The sequence below is a fragment of the Hyperolius riggenbachi genome, chromosome 4 (assembly GCF_040937935.1).
Source record: "Hyperolius riggenbachi isolate aHypRig1 chromosome 4, aHypRig1.pri, whole genome shotgun sequence".
Lineage (NCBI taxonomy): Eukaryota > Metazoa > Chordata > Amphibia > Anura > Hyperoliidae > Hyperolius > Hyperolius riggenbachi.
In genome coordinates, this window is record NC_090649.1 from 338,653,723 (window position 1) to 338,678,775 (window position 25,053).

At 44.7% G+C, this 25,053-nt stretch overlaps 1 protein-coding gene across 6 annotated transcripts in view; it reads right to left on the reverse strand.

Annotated features, from left to right (window-relative positions):
* TIAM2 (TIAM Rac1 associated GEF 2) overlaps window positions 1-25,053 on the reverse strand; it is a 1,035,624-nt gene that overhangs the window by 195,804 nt on the left and 814,767 nt on the right. For all 6 annotated transcript variants that reach the window (XM_068231884.1, XM_068231882.1, XM_068231883.1 and 3 more), the window contains one exon: window positions 16,042-16,148. In XM_068231884.1, the coding sequence (XP_068087985.1) occupies window positions 16,042-16,148 (107 nt within the window). The remainder of the gene's footprint in view (window positions 1-16,041; window positions 16,149-25,053) is intronic.

Sequence of the window (25,053 nt, forward strand, 5' to 3'; positions counted from 1 at the left end):
CACTAGCAGGCTACTAATGGTTGCTGCCAATACAGTAGGCTTCACACAGGCAAGCCTGATCCAATGTAATATCATGTAAAGAGCTGTTATTAGCAATATCACGTTGAGAGCATGTGTGCGTTGTCGGAACAGCATGCATCTTTTTTTCTGTTTTTCTTTTCTTATTATTACAGAAAAAGAAGCCGTGCCGTACTGTGCTAAAATTGTCTATAGATGTAAAATAGAATTACTCTAAAAAGAAATAGTGTTTCACAATTGGTATCTACGTTTCTGTTAGCAACATGCCCAGTGATAAAAATAAACATGCTACAAAAATAACCTTGACAGGCACCCATTAGGGTGAAGCTCCCTATTATTTCACAATTCTGTGAAATTGCAGAGCTGCCAAATTCCAGGAGGCAGCAGTTCCAGGAAAAAAAAAAAAAAGAAACCAAACAAGAATTAAAAAAATCTCTTGCTAGTTTGTTATGCTGTCCCTTTTTTCAGCTTTCATAGAAAAGAAGAACAAACAAAGCTCCATGAAGGTCACAAGGTAAGGAAGCAAGGGAAAAACTTCCCACTAAGGACACAGACAGCAATCCTAGTGGTCCACCTCCCCTTTTATCTTTCTATGGCATTCTACATGTTGGAACATGTTTATAAAAACATAACTGCAAACACACATTACCGTACATTAGCACTACTTATATTTTTTTTAGTTGTCTTTATCTTCATTATAAAATAGAAATAATGTAGAGCCCATTAAAGACTTATTAGCTCTTATTGGAGGTGGAAGAAGAAGCCATCAAGCAAGTGGCTCTATCCTAAGCCATAACCAACCCACATGGGGGAGGGCTGCTATTTCACTCCTCCCTTGCAAAGCACCTTCCTTAAAATGTTATCCATCCTCTTCACAGAGTACTTAATGGTAACTGAATGAGAAGCCTATATTGCTAACTGGACACTCTCTTAATAAGAAGATGTCCAAACAGCCACTGCCACCCAAGTGAATTTCTCCCTTACCTATTAAGTTAAAGCTCAGGGACAAAAATAAATACTTACCTAAAAAAGCTTTAGTATCCTATTGAGGCTTCCCTCTGTGTTCTATGGTCTCCCTCACCTGGAACAGAACCCCAGAAGATTGAAGAGAACAAAGTGGCAATCTTATCGGCGCCGCATATGCGCAGTAAGCCAGGGCCACTCGTGCACAGGTGACTCTCTGCTACGGTGCATGCAAGGCCATGGTTAGGGCAGCTACTGCATGCCTGTGCTAGTCACAGAAGAGGAGCGCAACCCCGATGTATAGGGGGTCAGCACTCTGCAGTGGGAGAATGGAAGACACAAAGAGAAGCCTCAATAGGATCCTGAGTTCTCTCTTTAGGTAAGTATCTTTCTGAACCTGAGCATCAGGTTCCCTTTAAAAATAAATAAAAAAAACAGAGACTGTCAAAAGAAGACTTTAGTAAAATAAACACACCAACTTGAATTTAAAAATACTAAAAATCCAGCATTTTCATCCACATGTAGTTTTTCCATCTGTATTTTTCTTCTTTTCTTCAGCATTCTCATCCACAGCTATTATTTTGTCATCTGTAGTATTCAGGTTTTCTCCAATATTCTTTGTTTATTGCAGAAAGACTGATCCACCATACGTATTTTCCACTTACCCTGCCACAAATTAGCCAGAAATCCCAGCATTGTGGTGAGTATAAACAGCAGGTTAGTGTTCTGCAATTTAGCAAGAATGTGATAAAAGTGAGGTCTTGTTCACACTATACACGCTGCCATGCGCATTTCAGCAGTGCGTATGGTGTGCGATCAGCAAGAATATCAGAAGTGCATAGACAGCACTTCTGACGTCCAGACTATGCGTGCTGTGTAGCAGTGCGATGCACTATCGCACTGCTGCATGCATTTTTGGCAAAGCGCATCGCTGATCCCATTCACTGTAACCGCTATATGCATCGCCTAAAGTGAACGAGGCCCAAGGGGGTCACCTAGAAAGTAACAGCCGTTTTCTTTTATCTGCCAAGCAAGGTATTCTGTGTAATTTAATTTGCACCTTTCAGGTTTACCTTCTCTCCCTGCACTTGACTGCAAAATACTAGTAAAAGTTAATTTGTTCAGCAGCATTAACTTTGCGGGATTGAGCACTGTTCAAACATGCAGTTTGACTGTAGTACTGTTTAGTGCACAGAAGAGAAAGGACAATGGGGTGGTGCATGAGCTTGTTTAGTTATCCTCACATGTTTCCCTCTTTTCTCTCTATTGAACAGAACAGGATGCTCAGCTGGAGCAACGTGACCATTTAGAGATTTTTCGGAAAACATTCATCTGAAATTATTTCCAACACTTGCGTCGGGAGACAGTTATGCATCTGTGCACATCTTTAGTACAAGGCAGGACACCCAGTCTTCAGTTGGAATGCTAGCACTAGGGTTGAGCGAGAACATATGGCAGTGTGCTGAAGGTGAGAGCTGTGTATGTGGGGGTTAACTCACCTGCATTCCGATGCTTTCCATGCTGTGTTCCATCTTCTTACACATCTGCCGTCTAAGGTGGAATTTCTGTTCTGAGGGCAGAAGTGTAAACAGATGGAATGCAGCATAGAAAGCATCTAAATGACTTCGGTGGCTAAGTGAGTTAGCTCCTGCATACCTTGCTCTTTCCTCCTGCACACTGCAGGACATTCTTGATTAACCCTAGTGCGAGCACTGAAGGCAGCGTTCTTCCTTGTACTAAAGCTGTGCACAGATCCATGCTCAGCAGGGGTGGACATACGGCCGTGCAGGCGCACTAGGGCCCCTCAAGTTCTGTTTCTTGAGGGGCCCATTAAGTTTTGCCACCGATTTTTTTTTTAAATACCTTTTTTTCCCCTCCGGGGGGGGGGGGGGCAACTCTGATCCCTCCCTCCCCTCAGGGGCCCCCCTCCTGTCAAGCGCAGCGGCAGAAGATTCAGCTACTGTCTTCAGGCTCCAGCAGATAATAGAGCTCCAGTCGCCTGGTCCATGCTGTCTCCTCTTCTGCAGACTGCAATGCTGCTCGCACTACTTCCTGATTAAGTGCGAGCGGCAGAGGAGTAGACAGCGTGGACCAGACAGCTGGAGCTCTATCATCTGCTGGAGATAGTAGCTGAATAGTCTGTTGCCGCGCTTGACAGGAGGGGGGGGGGCGAAGTGAGGGAGAGAGGAAAGGAATCGGGACCCCCCCCCCATGTAATTGTATATAGCCCACGCTCACCACCCAACAGGTAATCTAGGCAACTGTGGATAGCCCACCCGCCAGGCAATTGTGAATAGCCCACCCACCTGGCATTGTATATAGCCCACCCTGCCCACCCGCCAGGCAATTATGGATAGCCTACCATGCCCACCTGCCAGGCATTGTATATAGCCCACCCACCAGGCAATTGTATATAGCCCACTATCCCCACCCACCATGCAATTGTATACAGCCTCCCCACCCACCATGCAATTGTATACAGCCCACCCTCCCCACCCGGCAATTGTATATAGCCCACCGCCCCCACCCACCAGGCAATTGTATATAGCCCACCGCCCCCACCCACCAGGCAATTGTATATAGCCCACCGCCCCCACCCACCAGGCAATTGTATATAGCCCACCGCCCCCACCCACCAGGCAATTGTATATAGCCCACCGCCCCCATCCACCAGGCAATTAAATATAGCCCACCAAGCAATTGAATATAGCCCCCCCCCACCCAGCTACTGGTTATAGCCCACCCCTCCCCACCCCCCAGGCAATTGAATATAGCCCACTCCCCTCCCCACCAGGCAATTGAATATAGCCCATCCCCTCCCCACCAGGCATTTGACTATAGCCCACCCCCCAGGCATTTGAATATAGCCCCCCCAACCACCAGGCAATTGAATATAGAACCCCCCACCCATCACCAGGCATTGAATATAGCACACCCCCACACCCACCAGGCAATTGAATCTAGCCCCCCCCCCCCACCCAACAGGTAATTGAATATAGGCCACCCAAAAGTAATTGAATATAGCCCACCCCCCCTACCCAACCAGTAGTTGAATATAGCCCACCACCTCCACCTCATAGGTAGTTGAATATAGCCCACCCCCTCCCCCCACCAGGCAATTGAATTTAACCCGCCCACCAGGTCATTTAATTTTTGGAGAGATTATATATACATATATATATATATATATATATATATATATATATATATATATATATATATATATATATCACTGACATTTTCTGCAGCACTTTACAGAGTACATAGTCATGTCACTGACTGTCCTCTGAAGAGCTTGCAATCTAACCACACCGAAATCATAGTCTAATGTCTTAACTGTGTAATTATTATTAATTTATATAACACTCTCATTGGCTGTCCTCAGAGGAGATCATAATCTAATCTCTACCATAGTCATAGTCTAATGTCCTACCATATTATTATTATTATTATTATTATTATGTATTTATATAGCACTGAAATGTATGCAGCACTTTACAGAGTACATAGTCATTTCACTCACTGTCCTCAGAATAGCTCACAATCTAACCACACCAAAGTCATAATCTAATGTCTTAACATACTGTATTATTATTATTAGTAGTAGTATTATTATTAATAATTTATATAACACTGACATCTTCTGCAGCACTTTACAGAGTACATAGTCATCTCATTGGCTGTCCTCAGAGGAGCTTACAATCTAATCCCTACCATAGTCATAGTCTAATGTCCTACCATATTATTATTATTATTATGCATTTATATAACACTGACATCTTCTGCAGCACTTTACAGAGTACATAGTCATGTCACTGACTGTCCTCAGAGGAGCTCATAATCTAATCTCTACCATAGTCATAGTCTAATGTGAGGGGGCTTCATTCAAAATTTCCTGTTGATGTCCACTGTCTCTGAATTACAGTTCTGTACATTTATATTATGTTCATGTACATTTGGCCATGGTCATGACCCGTCATCACTACGCCCACTTCCCATTTTTGGCGCGGCGCACCACAGATTATCTACTAGCACAGCAGTGGATCCAGCACCTGCATAGCAATCTCAAAAAAACATCTTGGAGCTGCCACTCTGTTTGCTATCCGCTGTCCTGTCTTTCCACTGCACCTCCTGCCTCCTAGCTCACTCATCCTCTGTACTAGGTTCCAGCCAGGTAGTCTAGATTGCACACTGCCACTGCAGACTGCACCATCATTGCCTAGTTAGTCCTAGATTGATTTGCATTTGCTCCAGTGAGCTCCACATTTCAGTCAGAAACATCTGATTTGCTTGCTTGTTCAGGGTCTTGAGCTAAATGTATTAGACGCAGAGAATCAGCAGGACAGTCGGGCAATGTTCATTGTTTAAAATTAAATAAATATGTTAGCCTCCATATCCCTCTCACTTCAGATTTGCTTTCAAGTATAAAAGACAGAGCCTATCATGTCAAGCTCAGTCTTAATGATACGATGCAGGCTTGGCGGTCTTGGGGTTTAGTTTTGCTTTTATTCATTAAGCTGTAATGCAGTTGTCACATGTGTGCATCCATCAATAAATATTTGTGGGTCTCAGGGAAGGCTGCCATATACTGTATTGGTAAATATATGCACTGTGTAACCACACCCAATTTAGTTATGGACACACCCACATTTAGCTGCCTGTCAGGAGCCCACCCTTGCTATTTTTCACAGGGGCCCATTGCTGGCTGTTCCCGCCACTAATGCTTAGTAACTGTCTCCCGACACAATTGTTGGAAATAATTGCAGGCAAATGTTTTAGGAAAAATCTCTAAATGGCCACACTGCTCCAGCTAAGCACCCTGTTCTGTTCGATAAAGAGAAGAGAAGGAAATGTTGGGATAACTAAACAGGTCTATTGTTTTCAAACGTATCCACTCTGTCAAATTTCAGCAAGGCTTGGTGTACAGAGGCGCCAGAGTAGAATAAAAACATTTAAAAACCGTCTAAAAGAGGGTGATGTTCAGGTGGACTTACCTCCCTCGAAAATATAAAACTCAATTGAGTCACAATATATCAATACAAATAATTTATTTAACTCCACTTAGTGCAACGCGTTTCGCAGGTGTGGTCCCGCTTCATCAGGCAAACAGGAGTATAACTATAAAACAAACAAATATATACAAACATAATGACCCATAGAAATAGCTTAAAATAAAGGCGCAGATTAAAAACATGAGAAGACATGATAAAATTGTAACATTTTCGGTCGCAGTGTAGTAAAACTCGCTCTGTCTAAAAATTGCATCTAATTGATCATAAACTATCTAAAAAAAAAAAAAAAGTGTACACAAAAGTTAATAAATATCCATGATTGATATGCTTATGTTCATCAGCTTCTAGATTAAAGGATAGTCAGTTCAGTAAGTATAACATATAGTACTATTTTATGGCCCTAGAGCTTACTTGCAAGAAGAATTACTAACAGTCTAAACTGATATAATAAAATTCAACACTTCAGCAAGAGTGACTTACCTCAATGGGTCTAAATGCAGAAGTGAGCGCCTGTGTAGATGTACGATGGGGCTCTGCTTATATAGGGAGTGTGGCTCCAATAATTGGTCCTAATGCACCAATCAAAATCTGCCATGTCAGCAAGGTGTGCCAATTAGGGCGCACCTAGAAGTGGTCTTGAGGCAGGAACACATACTGGGATATTAAGGCTGCATGGTGGCATAGTGGTTAGCACTCTCGCCTTGTAAGTGCTGGGTCCCTGGTTTGAATCCTAGCCAAGTCAACATCTGCGAGGTTTTTTTTATTAGTATATTAAGTCTCATCAATTTAGTAATTATAGTAGTAGAGGAACTCTGTGAATGGGCAGTATCTATTTCAAGACTAGTCACCGGTATTCTTTGTTAAAAAATAAAGAAATAAAAAAGAATAAAAGGATAATAAAAGATGTCATATTGCATTATTTGTGAAACTGCTAGCAAACCAATAGATCGAAAGATTATATACATTGTTAACACCATATTTTGTGGTGATCAGGTAACAGTGTCACCATCTAGTGGTGAAAGTATATATGATAGCCCAGGTTATGTACAAATAACAATGCTGGATAAAAAATGATAATAAGAGCTCTGAGTTTGATACAAACAACATAAGAATCAAACACAAGTTGAAATGGCAATTATAAAAATATATAAAATATTATTAAACAGATTGAATGGGAGGAGATAAGATCATAAATTGATTAGGTAAAATAGAGGACCATTAAAATAGTATAAAATTGTGAGTACTAAATCAGGTATTTTATAGAATTAGGTAGGATGTTGGATCAGAAGATTTTCTCAAGAACCGCATTTAACCCCATGGGTACTAAGGTCTTCAGAATTTGGATCCAGTACATCTCCCTATGCAGCAATATCTCAAAAGCATTGGTGGTATTAGTAGGTAAGGCTTCTATTAGGGTGATCGTGAACAGGTGGGCGTTTTTGAGGTGATGGGTACCAAAGTGGCGAGACACGCTGTGCAGTGCATAGTTGTTGATTATATTTCTCTTGTGTTGCCCAATGCGGCTCCTGGTGGTCTGGGTAGTACGTCCGATATATTGTAACTTACACGGACATGAAATTAGATAAATTACATTTCTTGTTTCACATGTTATAGTCTGTTTTATTGTATACTGGGTATTGGTTATGAATGATTGGAAAGTGTCTGTTTGTGTAATGAAGGTGCAAGCTTGGCAATGGGTATAAGATACTGGGGGTGAGGGATTGGTAGATTGTCCTGGGGTGTTTAAAGGAGAGTTCTTTAATCCACTTGGGGCCAGTAGGTCTCAGAGATTGGAGGCTCTCCTAAAGGTTAATGTGGGATTCTTGGGAATGGTTTTCAGTCACTAGATAAGGGTCCTGTAGCAGTATTTCCCATCTAGATTTGAGTATGGTTCTGATGGTATTATGTTGGGAGCTGAATTTTGTAATGAATCTTGGAAAGAGGGCGGAGGAGGTGGTTGCTTGAGTCTGTTGTGATGTGGGTGGTGGGTTAAGGATGGTGGCTCTGTGTTTGGCATCTCTGATTAGTTTACGTGGATATTGGCGTTCTCTGAATTTTTCTGTGAGTGTTTTTGATTGTGCATTGTAATCTTTCCTATCTGTGCAGTTGCAAAATATTTGTCTGTATTGGCTATATGGAATGTTGGTGGTCCAGGGGTGGGGGTGATGACTGTCAAAATGTAATTATTAGCGTCGACTTTCTAGAAGTGTGTTTTGGTCTTGATGATATTTGAATCGGTAAACAGGATGAGATCGAGGTATTCTATGGAAGTGTGGCTGTATTGGGAGGTGAATTGTAGTCCCGCTGGGTTTATATTCAAAAATTCTACAAACTGGGTTATGAGTGATGGATTGCCTTGCCAAATGAATATCAGGTCATCAATGTATCGACAGCCAATACAGCCACACTTCCATAGAATACCTCGATCTCATCCTGTTTACCAATTCAAATATCATCAAGACCAAAACACACTTCAAGAAAGTCGACGCTAAAAATTACATTCATTTTGACAGTCATCACCACCGCCCCTGGACCACCAACACTCCATACAGCCAATGCAGACGAATATTTCGCAACTGCACAGATAGGAAAGATTAGAATGCACAATCAAAAACGCTCACAGAAACATTCAGAGAACACCAATATCCATGTAAACTAATCAGAGATGCCAAACACAGAGCCACCATCCCCAACCCACCACCCACATCACAACCCACTCAAGCAACCACCTCCTCCGCCCTCTTTCCAAGATTCATTACAAAATTCAGCTCCCAACATAAGACCATACTAAGAACCATACTCAAATCTAGATGGGAAATACTGCTACAGGACCCTTATCTAGTGAAAACCATTCCCAAGAATCCCACATTAACCTTTAGGAGAGCCCCCAATCTCCGAAACCTACTGGCCCCAAGTAGATTAAAGAACCCTCCATTCAACACCCCAGGACAATCTACCAATCCCTCACGCCCAGGATCTTATAACTGCAAAAAGCCCCGTTGCCAAGCTTGCACCTTCATTACACAAACAGACACTTTCCAATCATTCATAACCAATACCCAGTATACAATAAAACAGACTATAACATGTGAAACAAGGAATGTAATTTATCTAATTTCATGTCCGTGTAAGTTACAATATATCGGACGTACTACCCAGACCACCAGGAGCCGCATTGGGCAACACAAGAGAAATATAATCAACAACTATGCACTGCACAGCGTGTCTCGCCACTTTGGTACCCATCACCTCAAAAACCCCCACCTGTTCACGATCACTCTAATAGAAGCCTTACCCACTAATACCACCAATGCTTTTGAGATATTGCGGCATAGGGAGATGTACTGGATCCAAATTCTGAAGACCTTAGTACCCATGGGGTTAAATGAGGTTCTTGAGAAAATCTTCTGATCCAACCTCCCACCTAATTCTATAAAATACCTGATTTTTAGTACTCACAATGTTATACTATTTTAATGGTCCTCTCTTTTACCTAATCAATGTATGATCTTATCTCCTCCCATTTAATCTGTTTAATAATATTTTATATATTTTTATAATTGCCATTTCAACTTGTGTTTGATTCTTATGTTGTTTGTATCAAACTCAGAGCTCTTATTATCATTTTTTATCCAGCATTGTTATTTGTACATAACCTGGGCTATCATATATACTTTCACCACTAGATGGTGATACTGTTACCTGATCACCACAAAATATGGTGTTAACAATGTATATAATCTTTCGATCTATTGATTTGCTAGCAGTTTCACAAATAATGCAATATGACATCTTTTATTATCCTTTTATTCTTTTTTATTTCTTTATTTTTTAACAAAGAATACCGGTGACTAGTCCTGAAATAGATACTGCCCATTCACAGAGTTTATCTACTACTATAATTACTAAATTGATGAGACTTAATATACTAATAAAAAAAAACAAAAGAAACCTCGCAGATGTTGACTTGGCTGGGATTCAAACCAGGGACCCAGCACTTGCAAGGCAAGAGTGCTAACCAGTATGCTACCATGCAGCCTTAGTATCCAAGTATGCATTCCTGCCTCAAGACCACTTCTAGGTGCGCCCTAATTGGCACACCTTGCTGACATGGCAGATTTTGATTGATGCATTAGAACCAATTAGTGCAACCACACTCCCTATATAAGCAGAGCCCCCTCGCACATCTACACAGGCGCTCACTTCTGCATTTAGACCCACTGAGGTAAGTCACGCTTGCTGAGGTGTTGAATTTTATTATATCCATTTAGACTGTTAATAATTCTTCTTGCAAGTAAGCTCTAGGGACATAAAATAGTACTATATGTTATACTTACTAAATTGACTATCCTTTAATCCAGAAGCTGATGAACTTTAGCATATCAATCATGGATATTTATTAACTTTTGTGTACACTTTGGATTTTTTTTAGATATTTTATGATCAATTAGATGCAATTTTTAGACATAGAGTGAGTTTTACTACACTGCGACCAAAAATGTTACAATTTTATCATGTCTTCTCATGTTTTTAAACTGCGCCTTTATTTTAAGCTATTTCTATGGGTCATTATGTTTGTATATATTTGTTTGTTTTATAGTTATACTCCTGTTTGCCTGATGAAGCGGGACCACACCTGCGAAACGCGTTGCACTAAGTGGAGTTAAATAAATTATTTGTATTGATATATTGTGACTCAATTGAGTTTAATATTTTCGAGGGAGGTAAGTCCACCTGAACATCCCCCCTCTTTTAGACGGTTTTTAAACGTTTTTTTTCTCCTCTGGCGCCTCTGTACACCAAGCCTTGCTGAAATCTTGATTCCACCCTCGGTGGAGGGGTGCTACCCCATTTCCTATCTACAGAGAGCGACATCCTAAAAACCTGAGTGGGGTCAGGTTATAATACTCCCCACCTGCACTTGAAGTGGTCGCCTATGGGTAACCCATGTTTGTGAGTATATCTAAATATTTTGCTTTAAACCACAACCAACTCAACAATACTACACCATATTGGGCTCTTGATTTCACTTTGTTCTTTCAAGCACTCTGTCAAATGCTAATTGCTCATGCACCTCCCCATTGTCCCTTCTCTTCTTTCCACTGATCAGTACTACAATCAATCTGCGTGTTTGAACAGTGCTCAATCCCCCAATGTCACCCTAACAATCAAACAATGACCAATAAAGGAAACCATACTCAAAATAAATGTTAGATGACTTTATGCATACTAATTGTAAATATAACATTCCTGGAATCTCATACTTTTATTTTCAATTGATAATTAAAGAGTACAAGGAAAGGCGACAGTCAGGAGATATGACATGAAGGGTTGAAAAACATATGGTGGATGATTTGCTAGATGGTTGTCAGAAGCGGCGTAAAAGTAATTGACGAGTTTTAGCAACCATACAATGCACTTCAGTATATCAACAGTTGAGAAAGGCAGACATAAATGTACACAGATTAGGGTTGAGTCAGTAGTTGGGGTGAGGAGAAATAAGATGGGGTGGAAGGTTAAATACATGGTAGAAGGGTATTTAGGCATGTGAGATTCAGGAGAGGTGAAATGGAGGTTGCACAGATGTGGCATGACCAGCTGAAGGGATTCCCCTGGAGTACGTCAATTTGAACCCTGTCCCCAGTGGTTAATAGGACAAACGTTGCTGAAATGTTATAATTTGCACTCAGGTGAACCTAGGGTTGCCACCTTTAGGGTAAAAAAATACCGGCTTGTGGGTGTGGCCTGAGGGGTGTGGTCTAAAAGTGGGAGTGGTTTGTCACAGACTTTTTAAAGGACAACTGACCTGAGAGGGATATGGAGGCTGCCATAATTTATTTACAAATGCAAATTTCCTGGCTGTCCTGCTGATTCTCTGCCTCTAGCCATAGCCTCTGAACAAGCATGCAGATCAGATTAGCTGCCTGATTTTTTTTTTTTTGGTTGTTTGATGCAGACATACCAGTGGCGGCTCCAGGATTTTTTGGGGGAGTGCTATGCAGGTGCTGGACCAATTTCTGGGGTAGCTGATGAGCCGCGGTGTGCGAAAAAATGGGTGTGGCTATAACCTGCAATGGGTGTGGCCATGACCAGATGAGGTTGGAGCTAACTGTAATTTAAAGTGAACCCAGGCTGAGAGTAATATGGAGGCTGCCATATTTATTTCCTTTTAAACAATACTAGTTGCCTGGCAGCCCTGCTGATCTATTTGGCTGCAGTAGTGAATTATACCAGAAACAAGCATGCAGCTAATCTTGTCAGTTCTGACAATATTGTCAGAAACCCCTGACCTGCTGCATGCTTGTTCAGGGTCTATGGTTGAAAGAATTAGAGGCAGAGGACCAGCACAGCAGCCAGGCAACTGGTATTGCTTAAAAGAAGATAAATATGGCAGCCTCAATATTATTCTCACCTCGGGTTCCCTTTAAGGGCCCTTTTCCACTAGCAATCGCAATCACAAATCACAAACGCCAGCGATTGCGATTGCGATTTTTCATTAATTCTGTTATGCGATTGCGATTTGCGATTTTCATTTGCATTGCATTATCATTGTAAAAATCGCTCCAGAAAGCGATTGCGATTTGCGATTAGCGATTTCCAAATCGAATCACTGTAGTGGAAAATACTTCTCGTGATTTCTATGATAAAGTAACAACCCTAGCGATTTAAAAATCACTAGCGATTTGCGATTTTGCGATTCAGCAATCACAATCGCTCTAGTGGAAAAGGGCCCTAAAAGTGCAACGCAAAGACAGTGGGCCCAAGTTTTGGTAACCCTTTTCTCCAGAAAATTCACATAATTGTGCAGATTTTCTCAAGAAAATACACGTAATGTGAGCAGATTTGCCCAGAAAATACGTTCAATCATGTCGGCAGATTTGACCAGAAAATACATGCAATCATGTGGAAGATTTGACCAGAAAATACATGCAATCATGTGAAAAATGTGACCAGGAAATACATTTATTTATTTATTTGTTGTATTTATAAAGCGCCAACATATTACGCAGCGCTGGACATTAATTTAGGTTACAGACAATATTTAGGGGTGACAAACAGCAATATGACAATACAGGAATACAAGAAAACCAGATCACACAGCACAGTATGCGTACAAGGTAATGCTTAGTCAGTCACTGGATGGGAGCATGGAGTTAGGCAAGTTAGGTTCACTCAAATGCATAGCATGGGTGCACAGTAATAGAGGTGCATGATCAGGTAGGACACAAAAGGAGTGAGGACCCTGCCCAAAGGCTTACAATCCATGCAATCATGTAGCAGACCTGGCCAGAAAATGCATGCAATCATGTCAGCAGATTTGACCAGAAAATACATGCAATCATGTCGGCAGATTTGACCAGAAAATACATGCAATCATGTCGGGGCAGATTTGACTAGAAAATACATGCAATCATGTGGCAGACCTGGACAGAAAACACTATACACACACACACCTCAGAGACACACACTCCATACATACACATCACGTCACACACATGCCATACATATACACACACTATCCGCATCCATACAAACATAAGAGTGACAACACCTCTCCAACAGTAGCAGCATCACCTGTCCCAGCTGCAGCTGCACGTGACTCTCTCCTTCTCTCTGGCCATCTGAAGTCTCTGGGAGGAGGAGGGGGGAGGTGAAGGACATTCCTCTATACACTGAAGTCTATCAGTGCAATCAGCTCCGCAGTTGGCTGTGACAGGGAGCTGCTCATTAAACAGGAGGGAGGGGGAGAGCAGCCTGTAGCCTCGTCTCAGTTGTGAGAAGTATTATTGTAACAGACCAGGCGTCTCCCCCTCTGCTCTTGTGGAACAGCCTGTCCAAATTACCGGGCAGATACATTGCCGGTAAAAAACATTTTTCTGGCAGCGGCTTTTTAATTAATTTTCCGGCTGTGCCGGGGGAATACCGGCCGGGCGGCAACCCTAGGTGAACCCTGTCCATTTAGGGCCAGTCTATTTGAATATATGACATTGCAAGCACTCCTAGTCTCTTTCTCCTTAAAGAGAGACTGAGGCCACTATAAAAATCAGTTTTTACCTTTTATTTCTTTTAAGGATCATTGCAAGACCTAAAACGCTGCTATCCTGCGGCAGAACGAGGGTTTTATCACCCCCAAATCCCAAGGGCAATGTTGGTGGAGTGCTTCCTGATTGAGGCAGAGCTTTACGCTGTAGCTCTGCCTCTCGTCGCATCAATCCATGCTGATCTCCTTCTGCTGATCAGTCTTCTTTCACTGAGAGGGGCGGGGAGAGAGGCGGAGATCTGCGGTGGATTGACACGAATGGGACCAGGAAAGTAGTGGATTTTACACAGGGGATTTGGGGGTTATAAACACTTAGTTTTGCCGCAGGGATGCGTCGTTTTATGTCTGGCAATCATCCTTAAACGAAATAAAAGGTAAAAACTGATTTTTATAGTGGCTTCAGAGTCTCTTTAAAGCCCGGTTCACATTGGCATTACAAAACAGTCCATTCCCGGATCGCAAGGGAACACATTAAAACAGATGGGAAAGGATCCAATGTCAACCTATGGATCTATTCAGGTTCGTCAGCTCTGATGGATCCATTCCACATGATTCGCTGAATGGAGCACAAGTTTCCTGCTGCAGCAATTTTTCCGGACCGCTGAGCCCATCGAAACGGATCTTGAAGCACTGCAGTGTGGGCAATGAGAAAATGGAACGTTTCTTTACATTAGTGAAGAAATGGACCATTCTAAGGAGAAAAATCTAGTTTGGAGATGGGGGTCTGGGGGAAATGGAATGGAAGTAGCTGAGTGGCAACAGAAGGAAAACTTATCTGATCGACCGGTGATTAGATCCGTTTTCACAAATCCGTTTGCCACTAAATTGCAATTGTGAACCGGGCCTAACACTGCTTCTGCCTACTGAGTGTGCCTTAGTGGCTACAGCTCAAATGTTTTGAGTCCACCAGTAGAAAAGCGCAATATAAATATTATTTGTCTTGTCTTGTCTGAAGTAACCTGCACTCCCTGATTCAGCTGTAGCTGATATTGTGTTAGGACTACCTTGTTCTTTCACCATCCACCATTGCTGAGCAGGATTATCCATCAGGCAACCTAGGCAGGTGCCTTGGGCCTAGTGGATGTAAAGGGGCCCACCAGCCACCTTCTCTGACCTCTCTCTACTTCAGCTTCCAAAAAAGACCATAAGGGGGCCCCAAAGCAGAATTGCTTATATAAGGAACAATTAGCTTCAGACGACGTAGTGATTACAGAAGTTAATGTCGAAATGGGTAAGACAAAATATTTAAGTGACTTTGAATAAGGGATGAGTGATCTTTGGTGCAAGAAGTGCTGGTTCTAGTATCTCTGAGATGATGACTCTTTTAGGAATTTGTCATCGAACAGTATGTCGGGTGTTTAAAGAGTGGCAATTGAGAAAAAAAACAAAACGTAAAGATAAGTACTATTCTGTTTGAAAAAGGCTAGTGAACAAGAGAAGTGAAAGGCGAGTAGCACATGTAGTCCACAACAACAGAAGGGCAATAACGCAACAAATTACAGCTGAATTCAATGCAGGTGCATCACAAAGCATATCCCAAAGCACAACAAGAAAGACTTTGCAAAGACTGCTTTAGCAGCAGGAGACCATCAAGAGTGCCTTTGGTATCCCAAAAAAATAGGAAAAGACACCTGTTGTGGGCCCTTGCAAATATGCTCAATCAGTCTCAAATTTGTTTGAGGAACTTCAGAGTTTAGCCTGCTTCCATGGCCAGCTCAGTCCCCTGACCTTAATCCTATTGAGCATTTGTGGGACGAAGTCAAAAGATCACTTTAAAGCTTGGAAATGCCACTATCCAATCTAACCCAACTTAGAGCTGCTATTATGAAAGCATGGGCCAACATCCCTCAATGGTATCAGCTGCATCTTGTTGAGTCCATGCCAAGAAGAATATCAGCTGTGATCACACGAACCAACACATTTTTAGAGACTATTTTTGGCCACTCAGTGTATATTAAAGCACATACTTACATAAATGGTTAAAATAAAGGAACCAAACAACCTTACCTTATATGTCTGACCAGTTCTTGCTCTGCATTGCACCTGGTCCAAACCATCATCTGTGCTAGTTCTTTTTAGGTTGCTTATAGCAACATCCGGTACATTGCCTAAATCTGAAATTTCAGACATGAAAAATAGCTTGTTATACATTTAATTTGCAAATGAATTAGTGCAGTAGTACATTGGGAGAAGTGGAAGTTGACAGCACATAAATTTTTTTTTCTTTATCATAGACTATTGTGCAATCTTATTGCAAATGAAAACAGAATGGACTTCTTCTCAGGTCAGTTTGAGCAGAAGGAAATAACTGGTGGATATGAAATGATGAATATGGGCAGAGGTGAGGTACAGGCAAAGAAAAATTAAAATTTAACTCCACTAAGCAATGCCAACCGTTAAATATCTAAGGGAAGAATCTCCTACAACAGGGATGACAAATACTTCGCCTTTTTAGTATCCTTAGCACACTGTTAGGTGGGATTCGTGGAAGGAAGATTGCCTTTTCCTTCAACAATGGGACAAATGTGCTTTGCAAGGGCTTGAGGATTTGCATTCCTCTCCATGCAAGGCACCTCCTAATGTTGAAGCCATTTGAATTGATTATGGCTGAGGGGTCAGGACCACAAGATCACTGGCTCTATCCTACTGGTCACACATCTAACATGGACTGGGGCTACACAGATTTGTTTTATCTTGTTTTTCCTGTGTCCCACATCTACACAATATGTACACTGTGTAAATAAACAAATGTGCAGCAACCTTGCATTGCCTGGGGAACCGGTTTAATTAACAATCCAATAGTCCTGACCACAGTGTAGAGCAAGACCTGATGATAAATAGGGAAATATGTATTGCCTATTCCCTATTTCTTTCAATAAAGCCAGTTGTGGCTAATTCAGTGCTCCTGGTAAAACGGGTGCTGCCATAGACAAATTATTTGAGGTGATTAGTGACTAACAGCGTAAAAAGTGTGCCACAACACCTGATTTTCCTTTACAGCTAAAGTATATCATTGTAGGGAGGTGTGTAGTCCAAAGGAGCCCCAATACTTCCTACGGATACAGGAAAAACACAGAGATAGACCAGAAGCCACTTATGGTGTGGGGAAATCCCGTCCCCACTTGGGTTCTTGGTCTTAAAAAAACGATGACGCGTTTCGCGGAGCACAGTCCACTTACGCGACGCGCCTAAAAAGTTTTTGGGCTTTTGGCTACAGCTATGTCATGTCATATCATATATTAGAAATAACATTTACAGTATACATGTGCTTCTACATTGCAACTACAAAAATTACCCACTTTACCACTAAGCAATTTTCACATTTCACACTCATCCCATTCATTCACTAATAACTAAAACAAAAGCTTGGCAGATGAGCTTTTTGTCCCTAGGGTTGTACAATGGACAAGGGGGCATAATCTGCGTATGGAGAAAAAAGTTTTTTGCCATCTATTTAGTAAGAGGTTCTTCACAGTGAGAGTGGTTACAATCTGGAATATCTTATCTGAGGAAGTAGTTATGGCAAACTATTTCTGCATTCAAAGAGGGTTTGAATGCTTTCCTTACATTGAAGGGCATCCATGGCTATAATTATTAGGCAATTCCTGGGTAGAGAAGGCTTGAACCTCCGATTTTCGGTTCGCGAACGTTGAACGCGAACTTCCACAAAAGTTCGATGCGTGCAAACTTTCACGAACCGCAATAGACTTCAATGGGGATGTAAACTTTGAAAACTAGAAACATTTATGCTGGCCAGAAAAGTGATGGAAAAGATGTTTCAAGGGGTCTAACATCTGAGTTTTTGCATGGATGAGTGGGATACAGGCCAAAAGTCCCGGGGAAAATCTGGATTTGACGCAAAGCAGCGTTTTAAAGAGAACCCGAGGTGGCCTTGTATTACGTAAGTGGGGCACAGAGGCTGGTTGGGCACACTAACACCAGCCTCTGTTGCCCCATCGTGTGTGTCAAAGACCCCCCCTGCTCGCCGCTATACCCCCGCAGAGCTGGCGACACGCAGCGTGTCGCCAGCACAATGTTTACTCTAGCGCTGTCTGTCAGCGCCGCTCCGCCGCCTCCTCTGCATCGCCGCTACCCGCCCTCGTCCCTTCCCTCCCGCTGATTGGAGGGAAGGGACGAGGGCGGGTAGCGGCGATGCGGAGGAGGCGTGGGAGCGGCACTGACAGACAGCGATAGAGTAAACATTGTGCTGGCGACGCGCTGCGTGTCGCCAGCACTGCGGGGAGTTTAGCGGCGAGCAGGGGGGTCTTTGACACACACGATGGGGCAACAGAGGCTGGTGTTAGTGTGCCCAACCAGCCTCTGTGCCCCACTTACGTAATACAAGGCCACCTCGGGTTCTCTTTAAGGGCAGAAATCAGATTGCATGCTAAATTGGAGGCCTGAAGTGCTTTAAAACATCTTGCATGTGTATACATCAATCAGGTAGTGTAATTAGAGTACAGCTTCACACTGACACACTGTGTAACGCACCACACACAGCTGTTTGTGTAATGACGGCCATGCTGGACTGGTGTGCACCATGGCGAGAGTGCTGGCCATGGCGGTTTTCAAGCCCATATGGTCGCCGGGCTGAGGTAGCTCAATGAAAAAACAACAGTGACTGTCCAGCTAATCGAATTTGGTCTGTCCACAATGAAGCAACGACCTTATTATCTTGGGTGTGCCCCCCACCCCGAGACACTCATATAGCCGGCGGTGGTTGCTTCATTGTGATACGCAAGCCCCTTCACTCACAGCAAACCTCTAACTACAACCAAAAAGGCACAATCCTCCAAGGGCACCCAAAAACCCCAGCCCTCAAGCGCAAAGAGCAGGTTGAAGTCCCCAGTCTGGCGGTACTTCACCAAGTGCCCAGTGGACCCGACCCGTGCAATTTGCAACAGTTGCAATCTCAGTCTCAGCAGAGGTCGCGATATCCACAAATTGAGTACCTCGTGCCTGCAGACCCACTTACAGAGCAGACATTTTGAGGACTTTAATGAGTTGGAGGAGCTTATGCAAAGTGGTGCAGGCAGTGGTCAGAGCCAGACAGCCACTGCACAGATTTCAGCAGCAGCAGCAGCAGCAGCCGACCCTCCTGCCCATCCAGCAGCAGCAGCAGCAGCAGGAGCACAGCAGCAACTCACTCCCACCCCCCCTGGGCAGCCAGTCCTCAGTGGCCTCATCAGCTCCCTCCACAGTGGCTTCCTCATCCTCCCGTGCAGGCAAACGCCGCCAGACCCTGCTCAGCGAAGCATTCCTCGGTGTGACCAAGCTGCTGCCTCCTGCCCACAGGCGCATCCGGTTGCTGAACGGATTGCTTGCCCAGGCCATGTGCTCCCAGCTCCTGCCATATTCCTTTGTGCAGGAGGGGAGTGACATCAGAGCGCTGCTGCAGGTTGGGATCCCGGAGTGGCAAGTCCCCAGCCGCCACTATTTTTCCCGCAGGGCGATCCCAGCACTGCACCGCTCTGCCATGGAGAACGTGGGCCGCGCGCTGGATCACGCTGTCAGTGCGCGGATCCACATAACCATGGATTCCTGGAGCAGCCGGTTTGGGACAGAGCGCTATCTGTCCTTTACGGCCCACTGGGTCAGCCTGGTGGAAAGCCCGAGCGAGGAAGCAGCAGGTCCATCCTCGGGCACAGCAGCACCAGTCGCCCACTACGTGGTTCCACCGCACGGGGTCAGGGGAGAAGCAGCAGCTCCCACCGCCAAGCGATCCCGTCTCTCCAGCAGCGTGAAGACCCGCCACTGCCAAGCGCTGCTGGAGATGAAAAGCCTGGGGAAACACTCCTTGACGGCAAGTAACGTGCTCCGGTACCCCAGGGAGCAGGAGAGGACGTGGCTGACCCCCAGAGGCCTCACTGTGGGATTGGTGGTGTCCGACAATGCTGCCAACCTGCTGTCTGCTATCAGCAGTGGAGACTTGCTCCACGACCCTTGCTTGGCCCACGTCCTGAACCTGGTGGTGCAAAAGTTCATGCGCACCTACCTGGGAATGGAGGAGCTGTTAGAAGCGGCGCGGAAAATTGTGCGCACTTTCCGCCGCTCAGCAGCTGCAGCAGCAAAACTGGCAGACATCCAGCAGCAGGAGGGCCTGCCACGACACCGCCTTATCATAGATGTGCCAACTCGCTGGAACTCCACCCTGGCGATGTTGGAGCGGCTGGTTGAGCAGAGGAGGGCTGTCAACCGGTACATCTATGATGCCACTGTCGCCGGCACCGGCAGCAGAAGCAGCACCACACTCCAGCTCCTCACCAACGCGCAATGGGGGCAGATGCAGCAGGTCTGCTTGGTGTTGGCTCCCTTCCTGCAGGGAACCAACCTGGTGAGTGAACAACGGGCATCCCTCTGCCAGTGGGTGCCCTTTGTTTGTCTGCTGGACAGGACACTTGGCGATTTGGTGGATTTGGGAGAGGAGGCCCTGAAGCAGCTGGAACAGAAGCCGCCTGTGCAGTCCACTGCTCCGCAGGTATTTGAGTCCCTGGAGGAGGAGGAGTTAGAGGTGCTGGACGTTGCTGCTGGGGGGGGACATCGGAGTGCAGCAGCAGTGGTGCGAGGGTGGAGAGAGGAGGAAGAGTCTCGGGGCAAGAGGAGGAGGACACTGACCCTGATGTCTCTGTTAGACGGTCCACCCTGTTCCCCATGGCAGCGCACATGCTGCGCTGCCTGCGCACAGACCCCAGGGTCAAGCGGATGCAAGCGAGGGAGGACGCCTGCATCAGCATGATCCTGGACCCATGGCTGAGGGGGAGGTGGGATCAGTTTCTGCCTGCCAGAGACCGTGAGCAGCAAGCAAGGGAGTTGCAGGAGATCCTTGTTCGGCGACTGGAGGAAGCCTTCCCCCCGCCTTCCACTCCCTCTGTCCCTGTCCAGCAGCCAGCAGCACAGCAGCAGGTGCCTGCGGCCAGCAGCAGCATCAGGCGCCCAGGAGACCTTCTGTCATTGACGCAGGCGTTCTACATGAAGGTACAGCAGCCGAGAGAGGAGGTGCGGGCAGCAGCCACCTTCGGTGAGAGTCACGGCCAGCGCATGATCCGGATGGTGGCCGACTACATGGGGTCCTTCAGTGGGCTTGACACCGGCAGCGAAGAGCCTGTGGACCCCATGGAGTACTGGGTGGAGTGCTTGCACATCTGGAGGGAGCTTGCGCAGTATGCCCTGGAGGTATTGTCTTGCCCCCCTTCCAGCGTGCTGTCTGAGAGGTGCTTCAGTGCGGCCGGTGGCGTGGTCACCGAGAAGCGCTCTCGTCTGTCCACAGAGGGCGTGGACAGACTGACATTTTTGAAGATTAACCAGGCCTGGATAGAAGGCATGTTCCTGGCACCTGTTGTTGGCGAAAGGAGGACATGAGGTGCTTGCCTGGGAATTACAATACATTGCCTGCTACCTGCCATACGTGACGACTCCTCCTCCTCCTGCTGGCCTGCTGCATTGATTTACCTATTAATTTATTTATGTATTTATTTATTGTATTTCTACCACACTCCTGCTGCTGCTGCTGGCCTGCTGCATTGATTTACCTATGAATTTATTTATGTATTTATTAATTTATTGTATTTCTACCGGACTCCTGCTGCTGCTGCTGGCCTGCTGCATTGATTTACCTATGAATTTATTTATGTATTTATTTATTGTATTTCTACCGGACTCCTGCTGCTGCAGGCCTGCTGCATTGATTTACCTATGAATTTATTTATGTATTTATTTATTGTATTTCTACCAGACTCCTGCTGCTGCTGCAGGCCTGCTGCATTGATTTACCTATGAATTTATTTATGTATTTATTTATTGTATTTCTACCGGTCTCCTCCTCCTCCTGCTGGCCTGCTGCATTGATTTACCTATCAATTTATTTATGTATTTATTGTATTTCTAAAGCGGCAACATATTACCCTGCGCTCATTTTCATCCTGCTGCTGTCAGTGGTCCCACCGCCCACACAATGCATTGCCTGCTGCCAGTGCCACACGTCACTCCACCTCCTCCTGCTGCTGTTGTATTTATCCTGCTGCTGTCAGAGGTCCCACCGCCAGGGTCCACACTATGCATTGCCTGCTGCCAGTGCCACACGTCACTCCACCTCCTCCTACTGCTGCTGTTGTATTTATCCTACTGCTGTCAGAGGTCCCACCGCCAGGGTCCACACTATGCATTGCCTGCTGTCAGTGCCACACGTCGCTCCTCCTACTGCTGCTGTTGTATTTATCCTGCTGCTGTCAGTGGTTCCACCACCAGGGTCCACACTATGCATTGCCTGCTGTCAGTGCCACACGTCACTCCACCTCCTCCTGCTGCTGCTGTTGTATTTGTCCTACTGCTGTCAGAGGTCCCACCGCCAGGGTCCACACTATGCATTGCCTGCTGCCAGTGCCACACGTCACTCCACCTCCTCCTGCTGCTGCTGTTGTATTTATCCTGCTGCTGTCAGAGGTCCCACCGCCAGGGTCCACACTATGCATTGCCTGCTGTCAGTGCCACACGTCACTCCTCCTCCTACTGCTGCTGTTGTATTTATCCTGCTGCTGTCAGTGGTCCCACCGCCAGAGTCCACACTATGCATTGCCTGCTGTCAGTGCCACACGTCACTCCACCTCCTCCTGCTGCTGTTGTATTTATCCTGCTGCTGTCAGTGGTCCCACCGCCAGGGTCCACACAATGCTTTGCCTGCTGCCAGTGCCACACGTCACGTTTTCAGTTTTGTTTTTTTAAGTACACCTATTTCAATGTGAATTCACTTTAAAAAAACACACACAAAAAAAACCCGAATTCACGAATACGAATTTTTAACGAATTTTTAGGCGTAACCTCGAACCGAATATGAATTTTGGTACATCTGAGCATGCCTGGTCGAAAGTGTATAACCTCTTGATCTTAAACTTAGTGCCTCGACTGGGGTGAGTAAAGGTATCACCTTTAACAATGTAACTACACAGATGGCAACCCATACAAGGAAAGGTGCCATTTCTCTTAGTGTCAATACATTTTATAGGGCCCAAATCATTTCTCACTAGTTTATTCCTCAATGAGGGTGCTTTTTTGAAGGACAATAGTGGCCAACCGTGAAATTCCTTGACATGTGGTAACCCTTGTCTAAGTATGGGCCAGTGTTTATTCACAATCTTGTCCGACAATACATTATAAGTGGTCACACAAGGTACTCTTTCTGAAATCCACAATTTTGTACCCCCTTGTCGTGAGAGTAAGCTGCCCCCTTGTTTGAATGTAAAGTTTTCTTGTAAACAAGATAACGGATACCCACAGGCTAAAACTTTACTTCATTTCATTAAATCTTTGAAGTTTTACTGTATCATCATCCACAATTTTTGCCCTTTTGGTATATTATACCGTACATGTGGGGGATGAAAGCTAGAGAAATGCAGGATAGAGTTTCTATCTGTCTCCTTCATGTACAAATCAGTGGACAAACGGCCATCCCTCTTGATAACCCAAACATCTACAAAGCTAATCCTAGATTAGTCACAGTGGACAGTCAATTCAATCGTAGAGCATCTTTTGTGCAATTCTTCAACAAAGGCATCCAGGCTCGAACGTGGCCCCCTCCATAGCACAAAAATATCATCAATGTAGTGCTGCCAAGGGCACTGGAGTAAACAAATGCCTCCTAGTACAACCCCATAAAAAGATTTGCATATTCGCCTTCATACACATGCATATATGGTAATGTTGCAGTTCCCTATGTGGTCCACCTCTTTCCAAAATAAATGTGTGTTTTAGCATGTGATATTTAATGTGCGTCTGTGATGGTTTGAGAAAGGACTGATACAGCCCGAAACGCTTGTGCATCACCTTATACTTACCCACACAGCTTTTAACCTGTTTTTTATGGATTAATAAAGATGGAAACTTGACCGTGCGGATCTTGTGGAGTGTTTGCAAGCTCCCATACATGCTAGAAGCACCAAACTTGCAGGGCATGTGAAGGAGGACAGTGGGTAAAAAAGGAAAAACAATTCAAAAAGACTTAAACATTTTTGAAAAAAAATCGATTTTACATTTCTTGTGCAGAGTGTGGGAAATGTTTCACCGGCACTGGCTTTAGCGATTAATAGCAAAGCCTCCGTAAGTGCTAGAAATTCTGATATCAGGGTGCTATGGGTGCTCCAGGGTGACGGCGTGAGTGGGTGCTATAGATGCGGTATGCGGGGAGGAGAGAGGAAAAGCCGCACAGGAGGGACGACAGAGCGGCTCTAGCTATACTCTGTATACCCTGTATAGCAAGAGCCAAAAGCATCTTTGAATTTTGGCTCCAAGGCTCCCCACTGATCTAATAACAGGCCAGTGGGAATCAGGAGGATCATCATTGGTCTGTTATAAAAACAATGGGGTTCCATGGAGCCAAATTCAAATATGATTTTTCTCCAGCTATACGTAGTATAGCTAGAGCTGTGCGGGGAGTGGCGGTATGTGGTGGCGGGTGTGTGGACATCTTAAATCAAGCTCACAAGTTAGAGGATAGTGGCGTGGGAACATTTTTTTAAAGGTACAGGTAAGTATTTCTGGTTAATTAAGAATATTAAAGGACTTTACTCATAGTTGTGTTTTTATTTCACTTAACCCTTTATAGAAATGGGTAAGGGGTACTATGTACCCCTAAACCAATTTCTCCTGGGAGGAGGTCTGGCATCTGGGGGCCCCCTTCTTAAAGGGGACTCCCAAATGCCACCATGAGCCCCCCAGGGTGTCATCAACCCCCACTTTCTCCTGGGACACCAGAGGTGGGAATTGGACAAGGGCTTTGGGAGGGGGAGGAGGAGGCTTGGCCGACCCTCTCCTCCAGAGCCCCCCATACCATGGACCATGTTGTCTGGTATAGCTCAGGGTGCAAAGCTCCAGGCGGGCAGGGCTGCGCATTCTGGCTATCCTAGCCTGCATGGAGGACAAGGGATTAAAGAGGCTTGGGAGAGGGGATCCCACATCATTTTTTAAAATATTTTTCACACTCTAAACACACACATATATACTAGCTGATGGCCCGGCGTTGCCAAGGTA